Source organism: Dermacentor andersoni, chromosome 4 (genome assembly GCF_023375885.2).
Source record: "Dermacentor andersoni chromosome 4, qqDerAnde1_hic_scaffold, whole genome shotgun sequence".
Taxonomy (NCBI): Eukaryota; Metazoa; Arthropoda; class Arachnida; order Ixodida; family Ixodidae; genus Dermacentor; species Dermacentor andersoni.
Genome location: NC_092817.1, coordinates 79,839,683 through 79,864,640, shown reverse-complemented (window position 1 = coordinate 79,864,640; position 24,958 = coordinate 79,839,683). Strand labels below are relative to the sequence as shown.

Genomic DNA, 24,958 nt, shown 5'->3' with positions numbered 1-24,958 from the left:
TGTAACGTTAAGGGATAAGAAAAGAGCAGATTGGGTGAGGCAACAAACGCGGGTAAACGACATCTTAGTTGAAATCAAGAAAAAGAAATGGGCATGGGCCGGACATGTAATGAGGAGGGAAGATAACCGATGGTCACTAAGAGCTACGGACTGGATTCCAAGAGAAGGGAAGCGTAGCAGGGGGCGGCAGAAAGTTAGGTGGGCAGATGACATTAAGACGTTTGCAGGGACAACATGGCCACAATTAGTACATGACCGGGGCAGTTGGAGAAGTATGGGAGAGGCCTTTGCCCTGCAGTGGGCGTAACTAGGCTGATGATGATGATGATGAAGCAACAAAAGCAACTAGTTCTTTCAGCTAACAGTAAAGGTTCAGCAGATGGACATCGATGATAGTGTCAGCTTACAGGAAAGGCTGGCCAATCAACATCGACGATGCGACAGTTTGCAATGAGTAAGTTTATTGACAAGAATTTTTTTAGCGCACGTAACGACAGTACTAAGCTTTTGCTCCATGTTAAAAAAATCCCACGTGGTACACACTAGTACGGAGCCCTCCAATACGATATCTCTCGTATAATACTCATGAAACTTTGCGACGTTCCACCACATCACTCAAACAGTCGACTGAGAAGGAAGTTACCAGCAAGTAAGCGCCTTACGGAACAGCCTCGCTTATTCTCGGCTTGCACGCCGCTGACTTAGCTCTCCGAGTACGACTCAAAACATTCCCATCGTTATGCAATTACACCAAAACGGATCAGTATAGTTCGAACACTTTGTATACAGCCGAACAGTGCTTCTTACTTATCCCACCCGGTGTATGCTATAGGAAACTGCCTGGTTCAACCAAATCAAGCACTATGTAAGCAGTGACTCTATAAGTCTTCTTTTATTCGTAGATTACATCTTGGCCACAAACACAACATTAAATATACGTTTCTAAAAGACGGGGGCGCATGCTTAGGCCAAATATTTTCAGCTTATACAAGTAAATAATCCTTAATCCACAATTGTGATCCCACGCCCACGAAAGGTTCAGTGGACCAGAATATCTTGCAGCATGCTGCATTCCCTGTTACGTCAATATCTGTCAGTGCTCCGACCATCGATATACTCAAGTACGAGGCGGTGGTCTCCGTTATCTACATTATTATGCAAACGCACGTGCATGTGGCCGGCGCCACTGTTATGTCCTCCTTTGTGCCGCTGCGATAAGAGGCGGCGTTCGCCACTGTCATCCGACATGCGAACAAAGCTCTCGCGACGTGGCATTCATTTGCATCGATCGCCCGTGTGTTGCAAGGCAGGGAAAGGCAGCTACTGAATATAGTGCCATTGCGTGGCGCCCCGACAACCGCAAGCTATGCGCCCTTGGTCTTTCAACAAGATATGGTGTCGACCCGCGACACTACAACGTTGCGAGGACATAGCTATAGATAAAATGCGCTTACGAGGTGCATTTGCTAGGTGATATAAGTAAAGAACAAAGGTTCATGACGTTTCATTTCCATGACAAAAATTACCGAGGGTGCTCAGTCGTCTGTCACTTACAATAAGATCCCACAGGGCAGTGAATTCGCGAGAAGCAGTGTGGCGTATCTGAAGATAACGAGATAAATCGGAGGCGATGATCTCGAACACCCTGCCCAGATGGTCGCGTGCTAGTTTTGTTACATACAAGCAGTATAGGAGGCTCCGCTCTGTTTTGACAAATTCTGTGCAGGCGCGCGAAGTTAGAAACTAACTACCCAAGTATATATAGTCCTAGTAATACATAGACGGAAGTCTTGAAAGACACTTCTTTACACTTCGCTTTGTAACACTGAACACTCAGTCACGCGGTGTTACATAATGTGCGATTAGCGTATTGCCACAGGCAGTCCGCCATCCCGCAGCATCGCGTGTTCCAAGGGGCTGGCACACTACAAGAGTCAAGCAAGGCACGACAAAACAAAGCTGGGTCGCGCGTGCCACCACACCGGGTGCTGAGAGACCAGCGGCTCATGTTCGAGAATCAAATGACGGGCATGCGACAGGAGGTGACTGAGAAGACGACGACGTTTGAAGAAGGGAAGCACGAGAGTATTTTTTTATTTTGTTACTGTCGAGCTTCTTCAATGGACGGGCACAACACGTTCGCCCGGAATAAATTAGCTAAAGAAAGGCTGTTGTATGTGTTGATTATTATACACAAAGAACAAATTTAGGAGAGTAGGTTGTACTCAAAGTGGCTACGGTGTCCCGAAATGCAGTTTGCCTCAGCAGTATGCTTCGTGAACGCTCCAGGCTTCTGTCTACCTAACTTGGGTGACGGAGCATGTGTCAACGTGCACATGGGTGCTGCTGTTCAACGAACCTCTTTCACGCCAACTTCAGTCACTGAAGACGCGGGACTGGGCAGGTAGCGCTGTTCGAAGGAACTCTTTTACTCCGACTTGGAGTACTGGGTATGTGTCATTGGTCTGAGCTCGTCTGCAATGAAGCTCTTTAGTGCCGACGTGGGTAATTTGGCTATGTGCATCTGGGAATGTGCCGCTCTACAATGACAAAAAGAATCCCTTAAATTTCACCTATGCTGAACGGAATCGAGCCCACGTCACAGGGATTCCTTAAGGGCAGCCATCCGACCCATTAGCAGGCCGCTCCACATATGCACCGTGTCTGTGTCGCTCTTCAATGAACGTCTGTCTTGTCGACTTGGGCTACTGAGTATATGCCTCTTAATATGCGGCAAGTGACTGAACCATTCTCAGCGGTCGCAGGCACCGGCGCGCCATGCATTTGATTGATTGATTGATTGATTGATTGATTGATTGATTGATTGATTGATTGATTGATTGAAACCTTCATTAGAAGGGATGGCCCGTGGCCTAAGATAGGGGTAAGGGATCAGGTGAAAGGAAGGATGTCTGCCTCTTTCGCAAAGGACAGCAAAGCGTTAATCCTTCTGGTGGCATCTGCTTGCGGTGCGCTAGGCCACGAACAGGCTTCGCGGCGACGGCGCTAGATGGCGCCGTGCGTTCTTAGAAAAGTGCGAAAGAAGAGTCCCGCTGCAGTATACAGGCCTCATACATACCACGTTTCGACGATGGCAATTCGTTGTGTCGCAATATAGATGCAGTGCTAACGCATTACCGTCGACAGTCATCGTGAGATGGGTTCTGCCGCAATTTTTTAATGTACTACTGCTCGAGAAAAATGGAATTCCAGCCTATCTGTGCAGCCAAAGGTCAGAAAGGTGGTTGTTGGGCTCGAAGTTGCGATATGATGAATAACACAGCCTGTAAACGCAAAAACAGCATCAACAACAAAAAACAAACAAAACAGGAAAGTTAATAGTAGCCTAATAGAAAGAGAGGAAAAGAACTAACGCGCATACTTTGAAGTAAGCTCTGATTTAATGTGATTGAAATTGAACCAAGTGCTGACTTTTCCTTGGGGCTGAAAGACAGACAGGCACTTTAAATCGCGTTTTTCGCATATTCGCTCTCCGTGTCTGAAGGCTCACTTGTTGTGCCCCTGCCCAGAATACGACGTCTAGGGCATGTCTCTATGACGACACAAAACAGACTGAACTCTACAACATCTCCTGAGACAATATTTCCGTAGATCCTCCCCACATCCATCACTGGCGCCGGAAGCTATTCGTGTGCGACTGCAATGTATGAAGAACACCGACTGCAGTGAGTGATTGCAGTTCTGCTGTGCGTCCTACTGCGCGCGCGCCGTGTTCACGCTCCCTCCTTCCCTCTTTGTATTTCTCGTGTCCCTTACACCCAGTGTAGGGTAGCAAATCGAAAGCTTGTCTGTATGGTCGACTTCATTACCTTTTCTGTGGCTGCTTTCTTTCTCTCTCTCTTCACACTCAATGTGGAGGCACCAAGTTCGTGAATACATCTATTTCAAGCGGTCGCGAGTATTGCACTATACGCCGTCGTGCTTAGTCATCACCCGTCATGAATAGTTCAGCTCAATTTGCACGTCGCTTCGGCACTTCGCACAAGCCTTGCGCCGCGGATTGTGCTTCAGGCGGGACCCGATCTCTGCTTGGCGTGACTTCATTAGCGTCTCCCTGATCAAATCGTGTCGGCGCTGACACCAAGCGAAGACAGCTAGCGGCGCTCTGCCGACACGACTAAATAGGTCCGGGCACGCCAGGGATTAGGGGCCGATGAAGAAAATGGATAGGAGAAGCGGTCCCTGTCGCGGGTTAGGATCGCCCGTCCTGCGACCGAGTGCGCCAGATCTGGTATACCCGGCGGACAGATCAATGACGACCAGCGTATATGGAAGCAAGGGACAGCTGCGGAGGCTCAATTTATAGTCACGCAATACAGTGGCTTGTGCCGCGAGCTTCGGTTGGCAAGCTTCAGTGAAGGGATGCGTGCGTTTCGATGCATGCCTATCAGAATGAGGCAGTTTCCTCCACATACAGCGCACAAAAAGACGACAAAAAGTGCCCAAAGGAATGGCACGTGAACAGAGCGCTCATTCTCACACGCATACACGCGCACACGCACGCACGCACAGAAGAAGAAGAAGAATTGGTTCTACACGTGGTAAATTCCGTCATTTGTATCATGGGAAGCACGTGATACGCAGAGAGCACACGAGATGTGATGTAACTATCGGATCTCTTTGCAGTACACGTCGATAAAGGTGACTGCAGAAACTATCTAGGGGGACTTGTAAGTGCGTGTATATATATATATATATATATCTATATATATATATATATATAGACGCACGGACGGACGGACAGATGTCCGAGGGAAGTAGCCCTATAATTCTTACGCATTACAAGCATGAATCACCCACTCACCCACATCACTACCCTAGCAGTGTTGGCTGCCGCGATATAACAGTGTCTCAGCACTTTCAGAGCCCTCTTCGCCCCCTGATAGTGTTTCAATACATGCCTGTTGTTATGGCTTCTTGGAATGCAGCGTATACAGACGAGGACACAACAAGGCACGTAAACACATAGACACGTGTGTCTGTGTTCATGTGCGAACATGTGTCGTTGTCTGTATGCGCTACATTATTATTTAAAAAAAAAATATTTTAACTTTCGTAAAGCCGCCGCCGCTGCAAAACGGCAGACATCGTGTGACGGCTCTATATTCACGCTACTCGGCCCGTAGAATTGCAGAGTGATAATATTCTTTCGCTGGAGTACACAAACTTGTTTCCTTTGGTGAGCGGCGTCTTGCTATTTGGGTAGGCATACGCGTAGCAGTGAAACAGCTTACCGTAAAATAATATAAAAGTATTAACCCAAAAGTCATGTATAACTCCATGGGGCAAGCAGGTGGGCGGTTGTTGGGTCGAATAAGTGCAACGTAGAAGGATTAATTCATGGAATGGGTGTCTGCCAGATATGCGAATTCACTTCAACATTGCTGGCTCTTCGCGTCCGCTTTACTGGTTGTTCTGCCTTCCCCTTACCGCACCAGGGGGGCAAGAAAAATTAGCATTCAGGGTTTTCAAACTCTCATTGCCGAATACCTCGGTATCGGTCGTAACTCGTCAGTCTTCTTGTTCGCTAGAGTCATTGAAAAGCCAACACACACGTTGCGGATCAAACACACACGTCGGAATCAGTGCGGAGCGAAGTTTTAGTGAAGTTGGGAATTAAATGCTATACAAACGCGGGTGTGGGAATGGGAAGGGAGATGCGCAAGAAAGTCATCGCTCGTGAATGTTGAATTTTACCTAGCAGCAAGCAATGTATCCATGGACGCTTGCTTCGTTATTTTAATGTAGTTGGCAGAACTCCTGCTATCTTTTCTTTAACAAAATTTTGAGAGCACTGCTTAAACTGCTTGCATAGAGATGTCTAAATTTAATTTTGCGCATGACCAAACAAATTTAGTGATATATTTCACTAGAGCTCAATCGCCCGAGATCAGTGATTTAATTGGTGGTAGAATAAGAAACTGATTTATGGTATTCAACTGGGTTTTACTCATAAGAATATCAATGGCTCGCCTAAAGATGCTTTCATTTACCGTTCGTATATGAAGTATAATCAGAAGCTTCTTTTACAAATTCCGACAATCTTATTTTCACAATATATAAATCTTCGAATCTGAGACAACGAATGTCAAGCAAGAAGAGGTCTGAATAATACAACATATAGTCGCGTCACAAGACAATTTCTTTCTTGTGGGCGTCGAGTTTTAACGATACCTTTGGCGTTATCTTTCGTGGAGTTGTCAACAAGGTGAAATCTGCTATCCCTCTTTTTTCAACTTTTTAAACTCGGGTATGTTAGAAGACTACCTTAAAATTCATAATCGCGGGCTACGTGGGGCCTTCTATATATCTGTTTCTGTGCCGTCTTATTTTATTATATGCAAATGACTACTCTGCATATGACGGCGAATTGCATCACTTCTCCTCATCATTGTACTTACTTCACTTCGCAACATCAATTAAATACTACACTTCAACCTTGCGGAGATGTCCCCGACAAATACGATTGCAATATTTCGCACGCCGTAATAAAAATCCGTGCTCCAGCACGCCCGTACCCTTGCAAAAATAATAGATGACAATCAATTTACTCTCCACAGAACGCATATAGAAACAGAAACGCACCATAGGAACACACAACAGAAACACACTGGCACTTATGGTGTAAATTTTGTAAAGGTAGCGCGCGATGAAAGCCTCACTCTCTCGTGTGTAATAAGTACGATATTCTTGTGACGGCAGTGCGCCTTTCTTCCCGCACTCACGGTTTCCCGCAATTCGCTGCCTCTATTTTTTATTCCGTTATGTATTTTTTTTTCAGGTCAGTGAACTGCTTGACGCGAACATCTATTAGCACCCGCCTGAGATCTCGGTCGAAACCTATTATTTTCTGCCAACGTCGTCATCCGCTTCGATCAATGAGAAGAGCGGCGCTCTCTTGGTTCTCAAGACTAGACCTAGGAGGGCGAAAAAAAAAAAACATAAAAAGAATAAAAACACAACGCGCTCACTTTTGGCTTCCCGTCAGACAGCGTCCATGTCTACCCTTTAGCAGCTACGTAGTTTCATTGATATTTGCTTCTTCTGGAAGAGGTGTCCCGCGGAAAAAAGGGGAGCGTCTTTCTCACGTTCGCCAGGATTTAATGATAAAAAAAATCAATACCGAAGGAGCGCAATTTGTTCTGTGATTTTCTGTCTCACTCGAAAAGCTCGTGTGACGCATCGAGAAGGGGACGGGCGTTCGTGTTGTTCACTTTTCGCTTTTGTTAAAGGGGCTGACTGCCTCTTGTGCTGTGGTCCTAAAGTAGTGCACCAAAAGAGCCAAAAATCACCAGAATGCTTTGCTTTCTTCAACTCAGTGTCCAACTTGCGTCTGTCTTTTTTCTTTGTTGCAACATGTATTTATTGATTATATACCAGTCGATTTGATTGATCTTCTACATATCAATTTTGCAACTGCAGCAAAATTGCGCAATGAAGAAATCCTTAAGGCACAGTGAAGCGTTGTTTTTCTTGTTTGCTAACTTTTTTCTACATAACTTTTCTTGTCCTCAACGCATTTTTGTATGACGATATCCATTGAAGCGGAAATTTACGCTTTAAATGTAATGGGTTTAATGGTGCCATAGCATTTGTCATATATATGTGACTGCGAAAACTCTCGCAGTAAACGGCCGTACGTAAGAAGCGGGATTCGAATCTACGGTACACGTACATGTGGAGGTGCACGGTGTGTTCGTGTAAAAGACGCTTCATTGTATTAGAGCTTTGTTAATGTTACGTTATTCGACGCACGTGAGGCTGTTACTACCCGCGGACGTTTGGGCACGTGAACGGAACACTTGAACAAGCCGGCTCTACGCATGTATTTGTGCTCTTGTAAACAATAGCACGAACGAAACGCAGGCGGAGCAAGAAACGCACGTACGCACTTGCCGTCTATTCTGCGAACATGATTTGTTCTATTTCTGTCTCGTTCACGCTGTGTGCCACGTTAGTAGATACTGAACAGATTTCCAGGACCAAATATTTGAGGGAAGTGGTCACAACGGACGCACGTGCTCAAGGCAGCTGGAGCGTTAGTTCGCATCTTGCGTCCTACACGGGCCGTGCGACTTCTACTACACTGTCATGGTGACTTGTGCGGCGATTTCGTTTCTATACTAATCTTTCTCTCTTGTTATCTCTTTAAGTTCCTCTTTTCTTTGTCGCCGCGCGGGATAGCCTACCGATGCTTTATCTGGCTGACCTCCTTGCCATTCGTTTGTTTGTATTTTACTTTTTCGTTAGGCATAATGTTTGGAACAGCATGGATTACGAACTAGACCAGGCTTCCGCACATATTTCTAGGAAACGCGCCTAATATGTGCTGGAAGTCACTCCGTAACGTTACACTGCACTGGTAGTAGTTGCACCTGAACTTCTGTCAGCACAGCATGCGTTATTTTCATACGGATGCCTCATGTATCTGACGTCCCTCGCGCTGGTCCAATCGTTTCTATAGTTCTCGTATATAGCACGGTTCCCTGAAGAAGAGCTAAGAAATAAAAGGGGAGGGGGTGGCGTTACGCGGAGTTCTTTGAAGTTCTCAAAATACATAATCGTGCTTCTTAGAATAAAATAAACGAGCCTCAGTAAAATCGACGCGCCACGCGCGAGAGAGAGCGACGGCTCCATAGGAGCAAAGCAAGTGCTATACAATCATGCCCCTCCATACAGTGCCACAGTTACGCTCCCTTTTCACTGGACTTCGCTACACCAGAACCTAAGCCCCTATTAGCTTCTTTCCCCCATGCAATCCGTTTTCTTTCTCAGTAACGCACCTCGTCGTTGCCAACCTGCATCACTACTATATATGCTGTCGCAAATGCTCTGTCGACGAGAACAAAGGTACTCGTCTCCGCTGTCACCGAAGCTGAACTGCATTTTCTACAGCGGGACCGGCCAGCCCTTACTTTTGCGCGCGAGAACACGGGCTCAGTGTTTAAGGCAACGACTTTGCTTCGAGCTTCTACAGCCTTAGAGCCGAATTTCACGTTTGTTACTTTTTGTTGTGTCTTTCTAGCCAATGCAGTTTTCGTTTTCTTTCGATTCGCATTCGCGCAACGAGATACGGGTGAAACGACCGTTCGTTGTGCACTCTGACAGTTGCCTCGTCTCGTCCCCACGAACATGCCTGCACAGTTCCTTAGCTCATTTATATTCCTCGTTGGCTTAGGCCTTTTCTGCCCCCCTTTCTTCGTTGCCGATGTTTTTGTTGCTGTTGCTGTCGTTTGTTCTCGCAAGTTTCTTGTTTTCCTTGTCCACTTGCTTCTTTCAAATCTGAAACTACAGCCGTCTTCTTTTTCTTTTATTTTTTTTGTGAGACGTCTTTCGGGGAAATCCGACATTTCGTTTGACTCGCCACTGGAGAATCCTGCTGTAGCAGCGTGCCACGGAGGATGCCAACGCCGATTTATTCGCCTGTTTTTCGGGGCGGACGCCCGCCATGTGGAGCGCTAGCGCGTTGCCCCTTCCCGTGACAGTCTCCGCTCGTTTTCTCCCGGCCCGAACTGGACATCTACCGCCTGGGCATTTTCCTTTGTTATAGGGGAAAACTTTAAAAAATGTGTCATCAGACGGTGGCCTCGAAAACGCGGCCTGCGGTACAGCAAGTTACGTGAGCTCGGCTCACGCAGAGACGCGCTCGTACCACTGCTCGCCCGTTCGTCGTCGTCGTCTTCCATAGCTGGCTCTGACGCCGCTCATCATAAAAAAAGAAAGAGAAACAAAAAAGAAAGAAGAAAATCGAAGTTCATTAAGATAAAGCTAATTCAGGCACTAGAACCAACGACCTTCGGTGGGAGTCGAACCCCTCGAGCTTATGCGGGAGTCGAACCAACTACCTTTAGTGTTAAGTCCAAGTTAATTAAGGCACTGTTTATATAGAGTTAAGGCACTCTAACGCGTGACTTTTGGTGGGAGTCGCACTCTCGGCCTTTGTTTGTAGTCAAACTCACGGCGTTTGGTGATAATTAGGGCGAAGTTAATTAAGACACGGGTAATTAAGGAAGCGTCAGTTAAGGCACTCGAACCCACTACGTCTGGTGGGAGAAAAGGGATAAGAAGTAACAACGCATTCGAATGATAATGTCAAGTAATTTAATAAATACCTCTCGAGTGCGCAGGCTTTCGCCTTCACCCTCTTTGGCGTATGCCAAAGTGTGTTCCCTTTACCCCAGTGTCCTGCAGTGTCTTGCCAGAGCGCGGCGCTGCCTCATTTATTCTATACATTTCCCTTTCCTTTCTCACTGGGGGTCTGCGCCTGCATATCACTTTATGCTAATATCGAGAAAGCTCTCCGGTCACCCGAACGCTGCCAGTACGCTGCCGGTTGTCGCGGCAATGTACAAATCGCAGCGTCTCCTGGTTAATGCACTCGCGCCAAAGCCTACACGGACCCGTCAGTCAGCTACGCGGGGAACAGCCAGCAAAACGATGCCAGTCGCTCTGGAACGCGAGAGACAATGATAGGCAACGGTTAACCAGCGTCTTCTCTCCGCGGCTTCCCTCCGTGTTCCTTACCCTAGTCGCGTCAAGGTCTATGCTCTCTTTGAAAACCTCGGCTAAGGCCCTGATGCTGTCATCTACTGCTGTCAATCTTTCTGTGGCTCAGTGGCATGGAGTGCTTCTCAATCTGCCTTCGATATCGATAGACGATCGTTAGGAGCGTCGCACCTATTCTGCATTCTGTTCTCTTCTGTATGTCATCAGAATTTCACGCTGGCTGTTGATATTGCCTAGTAGTTCGGTATATTATGTACTCTGTAGTAAACTGCCGGAGGAACGAAGGTGACGTTCCAACCCGCGATACTCTTTCTATTATTCTAGTTTTCATCTCGGAATAGAAGCAGAATATTGATCCAAAAGCATTATTTTGTACCATATGCACCACTTTCGGAGAAGTGTTGAAGATTCGTTTTCTTTTCACGTTTGTCTCGTGCTTAAGCGTGCAACCTACGTTGCCGTTCGTACCATTGGTAAAACTGCCAAGTGTGCGTTACTGAATGTCACTCGATGGACAGGACAGGGTACGGGAATAAGGTTGGCTGTTTCTGCACGAGGGGGAGGAAAGAAAGGGAGAAGGCTGGGATGTTGACCAGAAATGTAGCTGGTTGGCTAACCTAAACTGGGAGAAGGAAGAGGGGAATATAAAGTTGAGAGAATGAACCATTCTGAAGCGTATGCGAACTGGGTTTGCGAATAGTTGCGTGCATTTCGCGTGCGTGCACTTTCTTTTTAAACTCTCGCACCTCTCATCCCGCATGCCACACTACACTCACACTAAACCCGTAGATGACCCAACGTCTCGAGTTGACCTAAGCTTTCCCTATTCCGCGTTCTATGATGGCGGATAATGATGATGATGATATGATGATAATGATGATGATGACGACGACGACGACGACGGCCAGCTACATTCGGCAGCGTCTCCTTAAACGTCGACGACGTCAACCGCTTCAGGCACTGCCGGAGACGAGTTCCCGAAATAGTTCCGACAATTTGAAGCCACGTTTCCCATTTCATTGATTGGGGGCAAGAACTAGCACTCAAACCCTCTGCGCTTGGGCCACTTTTCGATAAAGGGTCCTCGGCTAGCGTTGCGTAAGGCACATTTTATCTTTAACAGTAGCGCAGAAGCTGGTATGGTGCCCCTAGAAATAGCTTTGCTTCTCGCTTTCCTTATCGCCTGTTCTCGGTGCCTCTTCCGGACATGTTAGTTTTTCAGGCCAGCCAAACAGCCCGACTGACTCTTGCCGTTTTTTTCTTTTTGTTTCCGTGGTTCTGACGCTGCTTCTTAGTTCCGTGTCTGTCTGTGGTGTTTCACCCAGCATATATATATATATATATATATATATATATATATATATATATATATATATATATATATATATATATATATATTTTTTTTTTTTCAGTTTCCGTAATTGCGTTTCAGTTCTGCTAGATTTCTGCTTTCCTGTACCCTCAGCACCAGCCCCTTTGCAAGCGTCTATTACACACACACCTTTGGCACCAGCAAGGTACTAACCGTCTCTGTCGCATTGCGAAAGAGGCCAATGCTCTACTGCTGGCAAATGGCCGCTGTCCTCTTTGTGATATTATTATTCGCGCAATCGCGCCGGACTTCTATTTGGTGGAGTGGGCGCAGAGAAGAGGAAACTCGCCTGCTTTGTATATACTAAAATAAAACGGTGCATAGGGTCTCCGCATGTGTGATAATTTCGACCTATATTTGCGCAGGAAGCACACGTTTCAAAATAGTCATTTCTTTGTTTGGACTGACTTAAAAATTGAATTTGGATAAACCTTATATATATATATATATGTATATATATATATATATATATATATATATATATATATATATATATATATATATATATTACTGCTTACAGCCGCGCAACCGTAACATACTTGCTGTCTTAATCAGGGAAAGCTATATAACGGATATCCAGGATATCCAGGTATATACCGGAGCTCTCCAAGAGCGTTCGCGCACTCAGCTCAAAGGTTTCTCGCACATACTGAGCACTTAAATTATTTCACAGAGGTCCCAGTGGTTCCCGGCGTTATAAATTGGTATTTAATATGGTGTTTGCTATCGATGGCAAAGCCTGCCACGTTCAGCTCAGATGAACACCTGCTGCGGAATTTAGACCGGAAAATCGGCTGCGTAACACTTAACCTATGCGGTAGAGGAACACGGTGGCTGTGATTGATTTGAACGCTTTCTAGGAAACTGAAAAAAAGTAAGCACGAAGCAAAAAACAGCGACCTTAATTTATAATATCTGTTAAAGTGTTAATGCTCATAAAATGCTATTAAAATGTTAAAAAATTTATTATATGTTAAAATGAAACACCAGAGACACTGCCAGTCCGCCGATTTTACGCCACAAAATTGTTCACTAGTTTCAGTGGCCCACCAGAGCGGTCGACCTTGGTGCTTTAGACGGTAGCAGTGAGATTTTTTTTTTTTTTTTTGATAAAGCTTTGAGCACGAAATAAACCAGACAGTGACGGAGCTGATTCCTGAACACCGCACCACAGCTAAACAATAAAGCGTGTGGTGTTCAGCTCTGTCTCATTGCCTGTTTTTTCGCCCTTTTTGTTTTAACAATGCAATACCAACAAGCCAAACCATCCATTCCAATGAGTTCCTTTGTACTTTTCAAGCAATGAAGAGCAGTGGTACTAACAGGCGTGCTGTGATGTATGGGCAGCGTATCTACGCGGATGATCATATGCATGTTTGAAGCAAATATGTAATGTGGGTGAGCGGAGTGGTGGTCGATATACCAAATTGACAGTACAAAACAATGCCGGTACGCAAAATATCAGTGCGATGAGCATGCCCCGGCTTGCGTAAATTTCCCACCTGAACTACCATAAAGAGCTGGGCCCTATGTTGAGAAAAGAAAGTTTGACGCCGTAGCTGCTTGTCAGGGTTAATTGTAGCTGATAGTAATGCTTGAAACATTATTACCAAGGGCCAGCAGCCAATATCAAGAGAACTCACGAACATCAAGCTGTTCAAATTGGGCCCCTGATGTTTCCATTTTCCATATACTCCCGACCCTTGCATTCGCCTTCACTTATTAACAACGTTAATTAGTACCACCTAAGGCAGCAATATTTGCTCACTCTTGTTCGCACGCCTGTCATTCGGTACTGACGTTGTCTCAGTGACTAATGCCATGTTTCTAGTGAGTTCGCTTGCAATAAAACTCCAGTATTGCAGACCTCTCACTTCATCCAAAGTGGCTTAGCATAACTGGATTACACGGCACGTTCGCCTGTGCAGTACATCCCGAACTGCGAGAGAAAATCTAGGAATAACCAACCTCTCTAGATTGAGACATGGATTTGTCAATGTTCTTGCGGTTTTTTCCTCTTTATGTCAGCAAGCGGTACAACCTTCTCACCCTTGTTCAAAGAAAATTGCTCGCGACGATGCGATTACTTGGTGAGTGGCTTGTCTTTCAAAAAATGCCATCTTCTTGCTCCTTTCCAATTTCCAAGGAAAAATATTCCTTTCCAATTATTCTTCAGTTTAAGCTCAGCTCCCTAGCTCCACTACCTTGTCCCGCCTTCTGCACCCACTATTTTTAATTTGGTTTGCTCGAAGGAGGATGGAGCGGCATCTAATTCCTAGTATCTGGCATCTACGTAGATTCAGTACATGTCGACGTAACCTGAAAAAAAAAAAAAAAGCCGTGTGCTTGCCTCTCTGCCAAGATTAGGTCTCCGTTCGCGTGCCTGTCACAAACACCGCTTCTTTGTAATATCTGGGAGAATCCTGTCCCCTGTTAAAGGTCTTCTCACTCGGAAACCTTGCGAATGAAAACAATTTTCCTGTTTCTCGTTCTTGTTCGTGTCTGGCTTTCAATTATACCGAGGAGTAATCGATGGCAAGAAGCTTTCACGAACAGGAAATACAGTATAGCATTCTACTCTTCGGCGTTATAAAGAGCTAGCATGCGAAATGCGTGGTTGTAAGCTGAGCCCACCGAGTTAGCCCAGTGGCTACGGCGTGGCGCTGCGGTACTCGGGGTCGCGGGTTCGATACCGGCCGCGGCGGCCGCATACTTGTGTGTAGGGGGGGCGGCAAAAAACGTTCGTGTACTTAGCTTTAGGTACCCGTTAAAGCACAACAGGTGGTCGAAATTAATCCGATGTACCCCACTGCAGCGTGCTTCATAATCAGATTGTGGTTTTGGCGCGTAAAACCGACGAATTTCGTTATTAAATATTGTAAGCTGTAATCATATCTGTATTCAGTTTAATGATGATCACACAAGAGGGCTTGTATATAAAATAGTTTATTTTCTGCATAGAGGTAAGTAATGCGAAACGCCAAATGAGAAAAAGAAGGCGGTGACGACGTCTATACTCATTTTTGTAATGAATGAATGCATTAATAATAATAATAATAATAAATAGGTTGGAGCTTAGAGCCATAGAAAAATCGATGGTGGCATCAGCGAAAAAATAAAATATTTTGAAGTTCAGGATGAGTAAAATTGAATTTACGGGCAATGCAGTGAACACAAGGAACCGCATTGTGCAACTATGAAAAGCGAACAAGTGCTTGCACTGCACATTTTCAATCCAGAAATGCGAGTCCGTCTTTGCCGTACGCCGATTTGAACGCGGTTTGTTGGGTGACCAGCACAGGAGGGGTCAAACGGCATGCTGGGCAATTGTGCTGCATTATTCGAAGAATACGGACCTAAGTAAAATAGCCGTAATGCTTAGTTTGCACGCTTTAATTGTCGTTATGTTGTATCAAGTCCACTGTACCATTTACGAAGATTTGTCCGCGCAAGTAGGGTTTATTAAAGCTCGCACCCATTGGCGTTGCACTTTGCACGCCGTTCACAGATGGCCAACAAACGCGCGGCTGCTTCTTTTCTGGATCCTAGCTTGCCACACGGGCGTCTGTTCGTTGTTTAATAACTGCAGACAAACAGTAAGGTAGCCTGGGTCTGGCTATTCCGATACACAACTACAAAATTTTAACTACCAATTTCTTCAATAATGCGCTTATACACACACGAACGCATAAACATCATAAGTCTGCGCAAGAGTAGGTGCAAACAAGGTAACCAAATATGCAAGGAGAAGTCACTCGCATGCACCCGCGTTGAAGTTAATATCCACTGTGCGACTAAAACGCCGCCACAACCGCAGCACACGAATGTCATAGTTCATGTGGTGCCTGCATCAAACACTCAATATACATAGAGTTAATAGGAATCTGATATACAAATAAAGTTGATTAGCTCACTATCTACAAAAAAAAAAAAAAACAGAAAGAACTCGTTCAGGCATGCCCATCACACCATTGTTTGGCGGGTAATAACCATGGCATGCTTTTTCAAATTCCTTCTGTAGCTGTTCGCCGCACGCTCCGTCGGTATACTTGAGCAGTGCAGGGCACCCCCGGCTAGATGCTATGTTCATTTGTACGAAAAACATTTGGGAGCGCTGCAATCACGACGCGCATGCAAGCGGGCATGTCCCGTGGTATTTTATTTTTTTTATGTCGTGGGCATCTGCAGTAATGGAAAAAGAGCTAATACTTAATAGATAGAAAGTTAGAAACTGTTTAGACGGACGTTTTGCAAAGCACTCTCCAACTTTCTAATTGGAATTTTTTGCCTAACTTCGTTGCTTCAGAAGTTGGTTAATCATTCTTGACTAATTATGCAATGAAGCAGAATAAAAAAAACATAGTGACTACTCCAGAAACATGCCTTTGGAGGCGTCGCCTTAGAGTGCACCGGCATATTTTTAATGTCTGTCTTAAGGTAGCTGAGTCAGCCAGGGATATATATATATATATATATATATATATATATATATATATATACATTGTTACGTAGTAGGGCGCAGACGAAGTAGCAGGTGTCGGAGCCGGTTGAGTCGAGCGATCGTCGCCGGGAACCATGACGGAAAGCTCGACACACTCTTCCACTGCGAAGCTCCGTGACGAGGTACAGAGAACGTCCACCTCCACCAAATATGTTACATAAGAAGACGCAGACGAGAAGCTATATACAGATATATTTACAAACAAATACGCCGCACTTGGTCAAGAGGCCTGCGCTAGCCTCTAATCGTCGTCGTCGTCGTGTTCAAACTACAGGTGTCTTCGTCATCGTAAATACTAGTGTGGAGCACTATATATATATATATATATATATATATATATATATATATATATATATATATATATATATATATATACGTGAGGTAACAGTATAATCGCCGCAAGGTTTGCGTCAAGGACCTCTCTGCATTGGTGCCAATCGTTGAGTACAACGTTTGGCGACTATAAAGTTTGTCATTATTTTGAAAATTTCAGAAATACTGTACTCACAATATCTTCTCCCAGGCGTCTAGTCCATGCTTCGTGCGTACCATGTCTTCCAGGGCACAGTGAACGAATCCATACTGAAAAGACAGAATACAAACAATTTTTCTTTTTTCTGCTTTTACACTGGAGCGAACAATTCATGTCGGACAAGACAGCTATCAATAGCTTACATGTGCACTAAACATAGCAAAGATCAGTTGGAAGTACTTAGCGCTAAAGTGACTTCTCCTAAATTAGAAAAAAAACACTTACGTACCTTCTACATTTGCGTGTTGCGGTTATTTGTTTGTCGCCTTAAGCGACAAAGTAAAATACAATACACATTCTTATCCCGACATGTGGGCTGATGTAATAACCAGTTGTTTCCACTTTTCGCTTTTCCCATTTTCGCCTTCCCCTTCTCTTTCCCTTTTCTTTCTCCCTTTCAAGCGAGTGTACGCGGTGTCCCTTTCGGTAGACAACTGCTAGCCTGCGTATTCCCCGTGTCTGTGCGGCGCTTAGTATACGGTACATGTTTTCATGGTTAACAATAATGGTTTAAGGTGGATAACCAGAAGAGGGCAAATGACATAACGAGGGTAAACGCTTGAAGAATAAAGAAGCTCTATGCTGAGTCGTCGTGCTCAAGGGCGTAAGGTTACGGTTATGAGAGATAGAGAGAGTGATTATGAAGAGCAGAGGCGCTATTTCTGGCAACCTTTTAGAGAGCACGACTCAGTGCCTTGTTACGGTTCCATACCGTGAAAGAAGTGACAAGGCCTTCATGACAGCGAGAGAGGTGAATAGAGAGGTTGCTTATGTAACGGTCATGTGGCCGTCAAAATCAGATTGCCGTCCGCTAGGGGCTGTGCGGAATCACTTGGGGCGATGCTAGCTGACAACAGGTACAAGATGTCTTTTTATCGACCTCCTGACTTGAATGCCAGAGGTTGTAAGATAAACGGTGCCGCGTTCTCTGAGAAAAGCAAAACACGTTTTTATTTATCCCAAAACACTTTTAACCTTGAAATAAATATTTATCGGAAAGTCGCACAGTTACCTAGGGCGACAGCGGAGGTCAATTAGGAAATTGTATAATGCAGTTTGCATTGAGCGCATTGAAAAATTCGTACAGTTCCCTGTATATTTTGCCATGGTGTGCGTGATACTTTATTGATGCAAAACAGTTGTACGCGTGTTTACGGGTGAGTAAGTTTTCTTGCGAAAAAAACAAACTACAAATTGTTTGCAGAGAACAGTTCTCGTAGCGACGTCGATAAGCCTTTCGACTAAATGTCTCCTCAGGAAATCAGCCAGGTGGTGTTTGGAGCAAAGGTCAGCAATAAAAATACAAATATTAGGCGCAGCTAGGAACGATGGAACAAACGGCAATAAAAAAAAAAAAGGACGTCTGCCCGACGAGGTTTGCGAGTTCGATCGACTGTGAATAGGGGGGGGGGGGGGGGGGGGAGGAGCTCTCGTGTTATATCCACCCGTCAGTAAGCTGGCAAGATTTGGCAGTCCTCAAATACCAGTTTCCGCATTGTGGCAAACGCGGCACCACGCAGCACGTGTTTTCCGAGTGTGTAAGCCTCAAAGGAAACGCGGTTCGTTTCCCAGTTACACTTCTCGGTCGAACTTTTCGCAACGTGGCAACGCCGCTTTCTGGCGGACGCGCTGTGCCAACCACAACGCGCCATATACCTCTCGTGATATGCGGAAAATGCGGGCCATTATAGCGAAATACCTATCTGAACACCTATGTACAAATGGTGAAGAGCGGTTTCAGCGACCGCGACACACACGGCGTTTCAGAGTTGTAGATGTTAGAGTAGGATACTCGGTATCGACCATGTAACTACCCCAAACTTTAGCAATTCTTGCGGGTGTGCACAATAATTATGTAAACTGCTAAGCGTGGTACTGTTTTGTCCAATTATTCAGTCGCTCGAGTCGAGCAGTCAGCGCCGTCGGCGCCGCCACCGTGCTGCACCACAGTGTCGACGATGCCTGCGTGAACCGCGCGTGGAGGTTTAGGAGGCCCACGGAGACGCGCACTGCGTTTGGCTGCTAGAGGGACAAAGCCAAGTTAACGCACTGTCACGCTCCGCACAATCGGCTCCGCCGGAGTCAGGGAAGTGTTCTGGCGTTCACTGCTATAGCATGAGCGTTGCGCGAGCACAGATCAGCGTTCCTGCTGAGGGGCCATGTGCACACCACACCGTCGTTTGTGCACTGGTGTGAGCGGAATGTCAACCTTAATCCATCTAATGGATTCAGGGGGCACTGACGGACGGCGACCTCTTTTCATTCGGTCTCATCTACGCGCACCATCGAGAAGCGACTCTTGTAACAACGCTGTCGCCATTCCTGACATGCTTGACAAGATACGTATGGCTCGCCGCTGTCTCTTTATCTCTGTCTCACGCACGCGTCCCCTACCCCTCTCTTTCGCAGACACTCTTAAGCACGCACACCCATTTCGTAAGAAGCAGCAGCACAGTGTGTCTGGTCCTGACATGGGGAAGTAGAGGAGCGTAATCAACACATACGAAGCCGAAGAAAAGGAAAACACCATCGCCTACTCGCAACTAGGCGTTTATTTGAGGAAAAACATGTATATGAAGGAAACAGAATTAACTGCACAATGGAAGATAGTTCTGCCATTCCTGACATATCGAGGCCCCCTCCTTTCCGAATGACGAAAGTACGACCATGATGACTGTCGCCAGATGTTTTGTAGGGAAGCTTGCTCCGCCTACATCCCCGGGATTCGCAGTGTCGTCCTGTGTTTCGCCAAGTAGCCCGACCTCGCAAACAGCGTATAGTAAATTGGGTCTCTCCAGGATGCGGCGTAATCAAGGGCGATGACTTGGTGGGCCAATCATAACACCAGTGCACGGCATGAGTCCTCGCAAGGGTTTTAATGTGGTTTGTAACGCCGATCGATTCTGGAGGCAGATACATCAAATTCCATCTCATGACAGTCGGTTAGACGTAGCATGTGGACCTAACTTTTTTTCTGGTTTGGCGCCGGTGTTTCGCCAAGTAGACATATCAGGGGCTTTCTCACATAACTTAGACAGCGTAAGTTTGCCGCCTAAAATAGTTTTGCCACCGGGAGTGCTCTTCAATCGAGGTCATGTAACATGGCGAGGAATAGAAGGCGCCGGTAGTCATAGAGGCGACAGATGCGGATGTTTGATAGACTCACACAGCTGAAGGGAGGAGAACAGTTTGAAGAGGAAACACTTCTGTCTGTGGTGTATGAACGCTGCAAATGGTGTTCGTAAATTTCAGTGCGGCGCAAAAGAACATCAAACAGCATCATCTTTAGGACATGCCTGTGATAGGATATAGCAAGGGGAGTAGACGTGCTAAACAACAAACATTATATTTCGTACTTCTCAGTACACACACTATTACAACTACTACAGTTCAGACATACCTGGTGCGGATGAATTTTGTGATAAAGAAAAACAGCTTTTGTACGGACAAATCATGCTGTAACTTTTTTATCTTGATTAACAGAAGTTCGGTTCTGTATGATATAACATTTCAGGTTTAGGCAGACTAGTTTAATTTAGTTCAAATCTATAGCTTCATCAAAATTTATGTTCGCAGGTGTATGGTCACAGCCTTAAAGTGCATAATTCATTCACTAAAGCGAATAACCTTTAGATGCGTAACGCTGTTCGCTTACATTGACAATCGTTGTCGATGGCTTCTGGAGAATTTTTTTTTCATCTTCGTGCTATTGCTGAAGATGTCGAGGTGCTGATAACGTCATCAGCGTAACCGAGTGACAGATGTACGGACAGTCACACAAACGAAGGAAACCAGTTTCGCGCTCCTAATCTCTGTCGAAAAAATGCACAGGATTAGACGCACATTTTGGCAAAGTCGTCCGCGCTTGAAACGCGTGTTAGCTAGCCCTGGGACTCTGCACCGGTTCTCAGGGGCCAGCGAAGGGTTGGGCATACGACGTCCCTCCGTAGCGCGCGTGAGCCGTGCGCCGTGCGTGCGCCGTATATCAGCAGCAGTGACAGATGCGGTGGCCTATTTTCCTGGGACTAGTGGCGGTGGCCGGCAGAGTGGCCTTTGCTAAGCAGCGTGTAGTTCGGAGTGAATGGACAGTAAGTGAAAGCAAAACAATGCGAGGCACTGCAGACCTGGAAAAAGGAGGCCACGTTCGTATAGAGTTGAACGTACGCTGCTTCCCCTATATTCATGGTGAGCGTACAAGCTTTGACTAAAATGCTCAGTGTAGCTCTTGAATTGTGCGCTCTGTTATAGGTCAGCCTTTTGCTGAGCGCAAAAAGCGATAGCGGGAAGTCGCCTGTGAGAGACTCAAGGTGGCCTCTCGTGGAGGACGAAACCGGTAAAGGCGATTCCTGTGCTCCGAGTGGTGCAAAACGAATCGCACGTTTATTACTAAGACAACGAGGCTAGCTGCTTCTGTCGAAGTATTTTTTGTAGAGATAAACGACCCTTTCGAAAGGGGACTGAAATACGTACAGCACGTATACGTAAACTTTCCAGGTGGAGAAAGAAGCTGATTTCCTGCTACTCCTGCACTGGTTACTGTTTCAACACGTTTTAATGCTCAGTAAGGCATCCCCTTGCTCACATATTTTTCAGGTGTTCTGCACCAAAATATGTTATCCCTCCTGGTAAGCATAATCGCACCGTTCTGGATGCCGCAAGCACGAAGGAAAATATGGCTTTTTGTATATTATGCGGCACATGAATTCACGCGGCGTTGTTTTTCAGCACAATGACGGGGTCGCAAACTTTCAGGAAAGACGCCGTTTGTAGACGTTACTAAAAGATGCCTTACATTCGCGAGAAGTCCTCCCCCCCCCCCTCCACCCCCCCCCCCCCCCCAGTTCTCACATTGAGCTCTTAACCTGAAGTCTCATGCCCTCACACTTAAATATACAGCTTGTTTCCCTGTGTAGCACCGGTCGCACTCTCGACAAAACACACCATATACTTTGCCTGCGCTCTTAATATGCAGCCTAGCGAAGGACACTTTAGTGTTCACCATATGGACTCCCGCTCCTTTTCGAAAAGGAAGATTTTGGGCGCGTGGAGACAGGTTGACCATACCCAACGCGCCATGAAACCAATGATAATTTTTTTTGCAAGAAGGCGCCCGCCTCTTGAACATGTGGGGTGTGAATACTGTGCGAAATGTATGTGCGAGACAGTGCTACGTGTGTAGTACGTGTAGTGCGTCCATAGGGCACATCTGCGTATTGGATAACGTCTGTATATAGTAGCTCATTGAACTATATCATAGTCAGGTGCCGTCTGCCTCATCCTTTCTCTGTATCTCCCACTTCCCTTTACCCCAGCGAGGAGTAGTAGAAGGCTAGAGACGCGCTCTCCAGACCAACCTCTCATCCTTTCTCTTCATTAATTCTTTTCCCTCCTCCTGTTTCTCCATGCAACCGAATGCTGTACCTTGTACGATACCTTTTTCTATTTACCTAAAACTGCGATAAATTATATGTTATTTGTTTGATTTTCAGTGCTATGCGATTAAGCATCGCCGGTTCCCGGAACAGTTGGTGGTGTTGCACTTATATCGAACCATCTGTTTACCCTACGTTTTCTGCTACTTCTACAGTTCGACAATCTTTCTATGTTTTTTCTCATACATGTCATAGTTTTTGTGCCTGTTCCTGTGATACCCCCGAAGAAAGCAGTGGTGTTGTAGAATTACTGTGTTCTGTACATGTTCAGTAACACTGCCGGCATGCGTGCGAGTCTTCGTGATAGTACGACATCTGGCCTCGTGGTCTATCGGAGCGGACCTTGCTGTCCCCCAATTCCCCTTCACCATCGCTTCACTGCTCTTTCCGAGTGCTAAGCGAGCCGCTGGTGCGGATTTGTTTCGTGCGTTCGCATAGCAACGACCATCTGCCGTGGGCAATCACATTGCCCGTCCTCCCATTTTGTGGTCGATCGGGGTTCCGCTTGCAGTGGGACGCTGTGTTTCCCGAGGCAACAAATGGAGGAGTGGTCATTGGCTCAAAGTGACCGAAAAAAAGGCAATCGAACGTCAGCAGAAAATGTGGCTGTAGTTTGATGTGCACACTTCAACGAATGATATCGGTGACAATGCGTTCCTGGATAAATGTGCTCATTCCAATGGCTCAGTTCACGTTGTAACATTGCACAACGCGAGGAAATTCTGCGTTTTTTCGGCTCACGTTTAAACTTGCCATGTTGCTTTAGAAAGCAAGAGGTTTTCTAGTAATGTGTTGTCCATCGTGCTGTTGTGTATTTTCAGGATGCGAAGGAAAGGTGAGACAGAGCAAGCTTACCAGATAACGCTGCTAATTTCACTGCATGTTAGGTCGCCATAACCATTTGCGAACAAGCGCCCTGGTATTATGCTAATTATGTCTGTTAATCGTTTCTTGATTGCGTCACACTGTACCAGCTATGAAGCATCTTCGTGGCTTATGAAGCCTGTGGTAAGCTACGTAGGTGTAACGAGATCAGCGATGCAGAGAAACTCCTAAATTGGGAATGGAGTTGGTCGAGTAGGTGGCAACGATTACCAGTCGTTATCGCACGCAGCAAGCATGGTAGGCCCCGTGCAAGCACGGCCCTCTGCAAGCAAATAGGCCCCATGCAAGCACGGGGCCTATTGCGTTTATTGCCTCTCACAGAGCGATTCAAAGCGCACATCAGGCTCTTTTGCATTTCTTGTTCACGTCGTACTAAAGAGCATATTATTACAGCAAAATTGTCTACGGCTAGGATCTGGAAAAATAATAGTCCGAGATGTTGACAAGGACAAATCATGTGGCGCGATACTGGTGATAGTGCAGAAAGGGTACAAGCTCAACTGCACATACCCATGTGGGCTCGGGGACCTGTAACGCACCCTTGAACTACCCTTGTCAAGAACAGATGTTTATGAAAAAAAATGTTTTGTGTAACTTTTTTAAAAAGGGACTGTTAAAAAATTATCTGCGCCAGCTGCGCAAACGCGCTAGTGTCACTGCTGGCGCGTTAGTCGTCGTCTTCTTCTTCCACAGCTGGTTCCATTGTGCACAAAACTATCATGATTAGCAATGGCTCGAACGTCGTCGTCTTCTTTCACCGCTGGCGCATTGGCGCCCCTCGGTGCAACCGCGCGATCGCGCTCATGCCACTTCTCATGTGTTCGTAGTCGTCGTCTTCCACAGCTGGCTCCGTGACCGCTTATAATTCTAGCGTAGAATTTCACTTGTCTTCTGTCGTCGTAATGGGGAGGCCGCGTTTGCGGGGGTATGAGCCATTGCTTAAGAAGGTACGAACCATTCATTGTCTCACGTGACGGACACATTTAATAACAGAGGTGATACGCGAATGTGTGTGCGTACCTATATTGCCACGACGACCACAGATGAGGACAATAAAAATGTCCGTACATTTGTTCAATATTCTGGGTCACCTATGTGTCGTGCGCCCAACAGCTTCGTTCGTCATCCACCTTTAGGGAGTGGAATGACACTGAATTTTTACATTTAGGTATCCATTGTAACGCGCGGAATTTTGGTCGGCGGATGGGGCTAGGCTTCGCAGGATCTGAATATCATAACTACCTGCAAATATCACATCTGAGAACGGCAATGACCACAACGGCATCGGCGACGACGTCAACAAGCAGCTCAGTGTATCTTCACTCGAGGTTAAGCAGGGCGTTGTCAGCTCATAAAACGCAAAATTTGAGAGGTTTCACAGACACAATGCTTTTATGACAAAAAAAGACAAGTGCAACGATCCCATTTTTCTGATAAGATGTGAGCTTCGGTGCTGCGGGACATGCTTAATAAAGGATACGGTGGAAGGCGCGGTCATGTGCCTATGAATCGGTGCCTATCGCAAGTTCTGAACTCCATTTCAGGTTTCATGGTGCTAATTCACCCTTCGCCCACTCCTAGACAAGAAACGGAATGCGTCTGCACCCATAAGTCGCATAAGTCGCATGTTTGATAATGCTACCATCACACAACCAAGGCGTCGAATGCCGCATAAGGCACTTTGACTGCGTAAATCGGCCAAGTCGACA

General features: G+C 46.0%; 1 protein-coding gene and 1 long non-coding RNA gene across 3 annotated transcripts in view; one reads left to right on the top strand and one right to left on the bottom strand.

Moving 5' to 3' along the window:
- The window catches only part of LOC129386243 (uncharacterized), a 525,736-nt gene that overhangs the window by 36,134 nt on the left and 464,644 nt on the right, over positions 1-24,958 (top strand). The window lies entirely within an intron of this gene.
- LOC126536346 (guanylate cyclase soluble subunit beta-1-like) overlaps positions 1-24,958 on the bottom strand; it is a 231,263-nt gene that overhangs the window by 84,846 nt on the left and 121,459 nt on the right. The window contains exon 2 of the mRNA XM_050183277.2: positions 16,909-16,982. Coding sequence (XP_050039234.1) covers positions 16,909-16,982 — 74 coding nt within the window. The remainder of the gene's footprint in view (positions 1-16,908; positions 16,983-24,958) is intronic.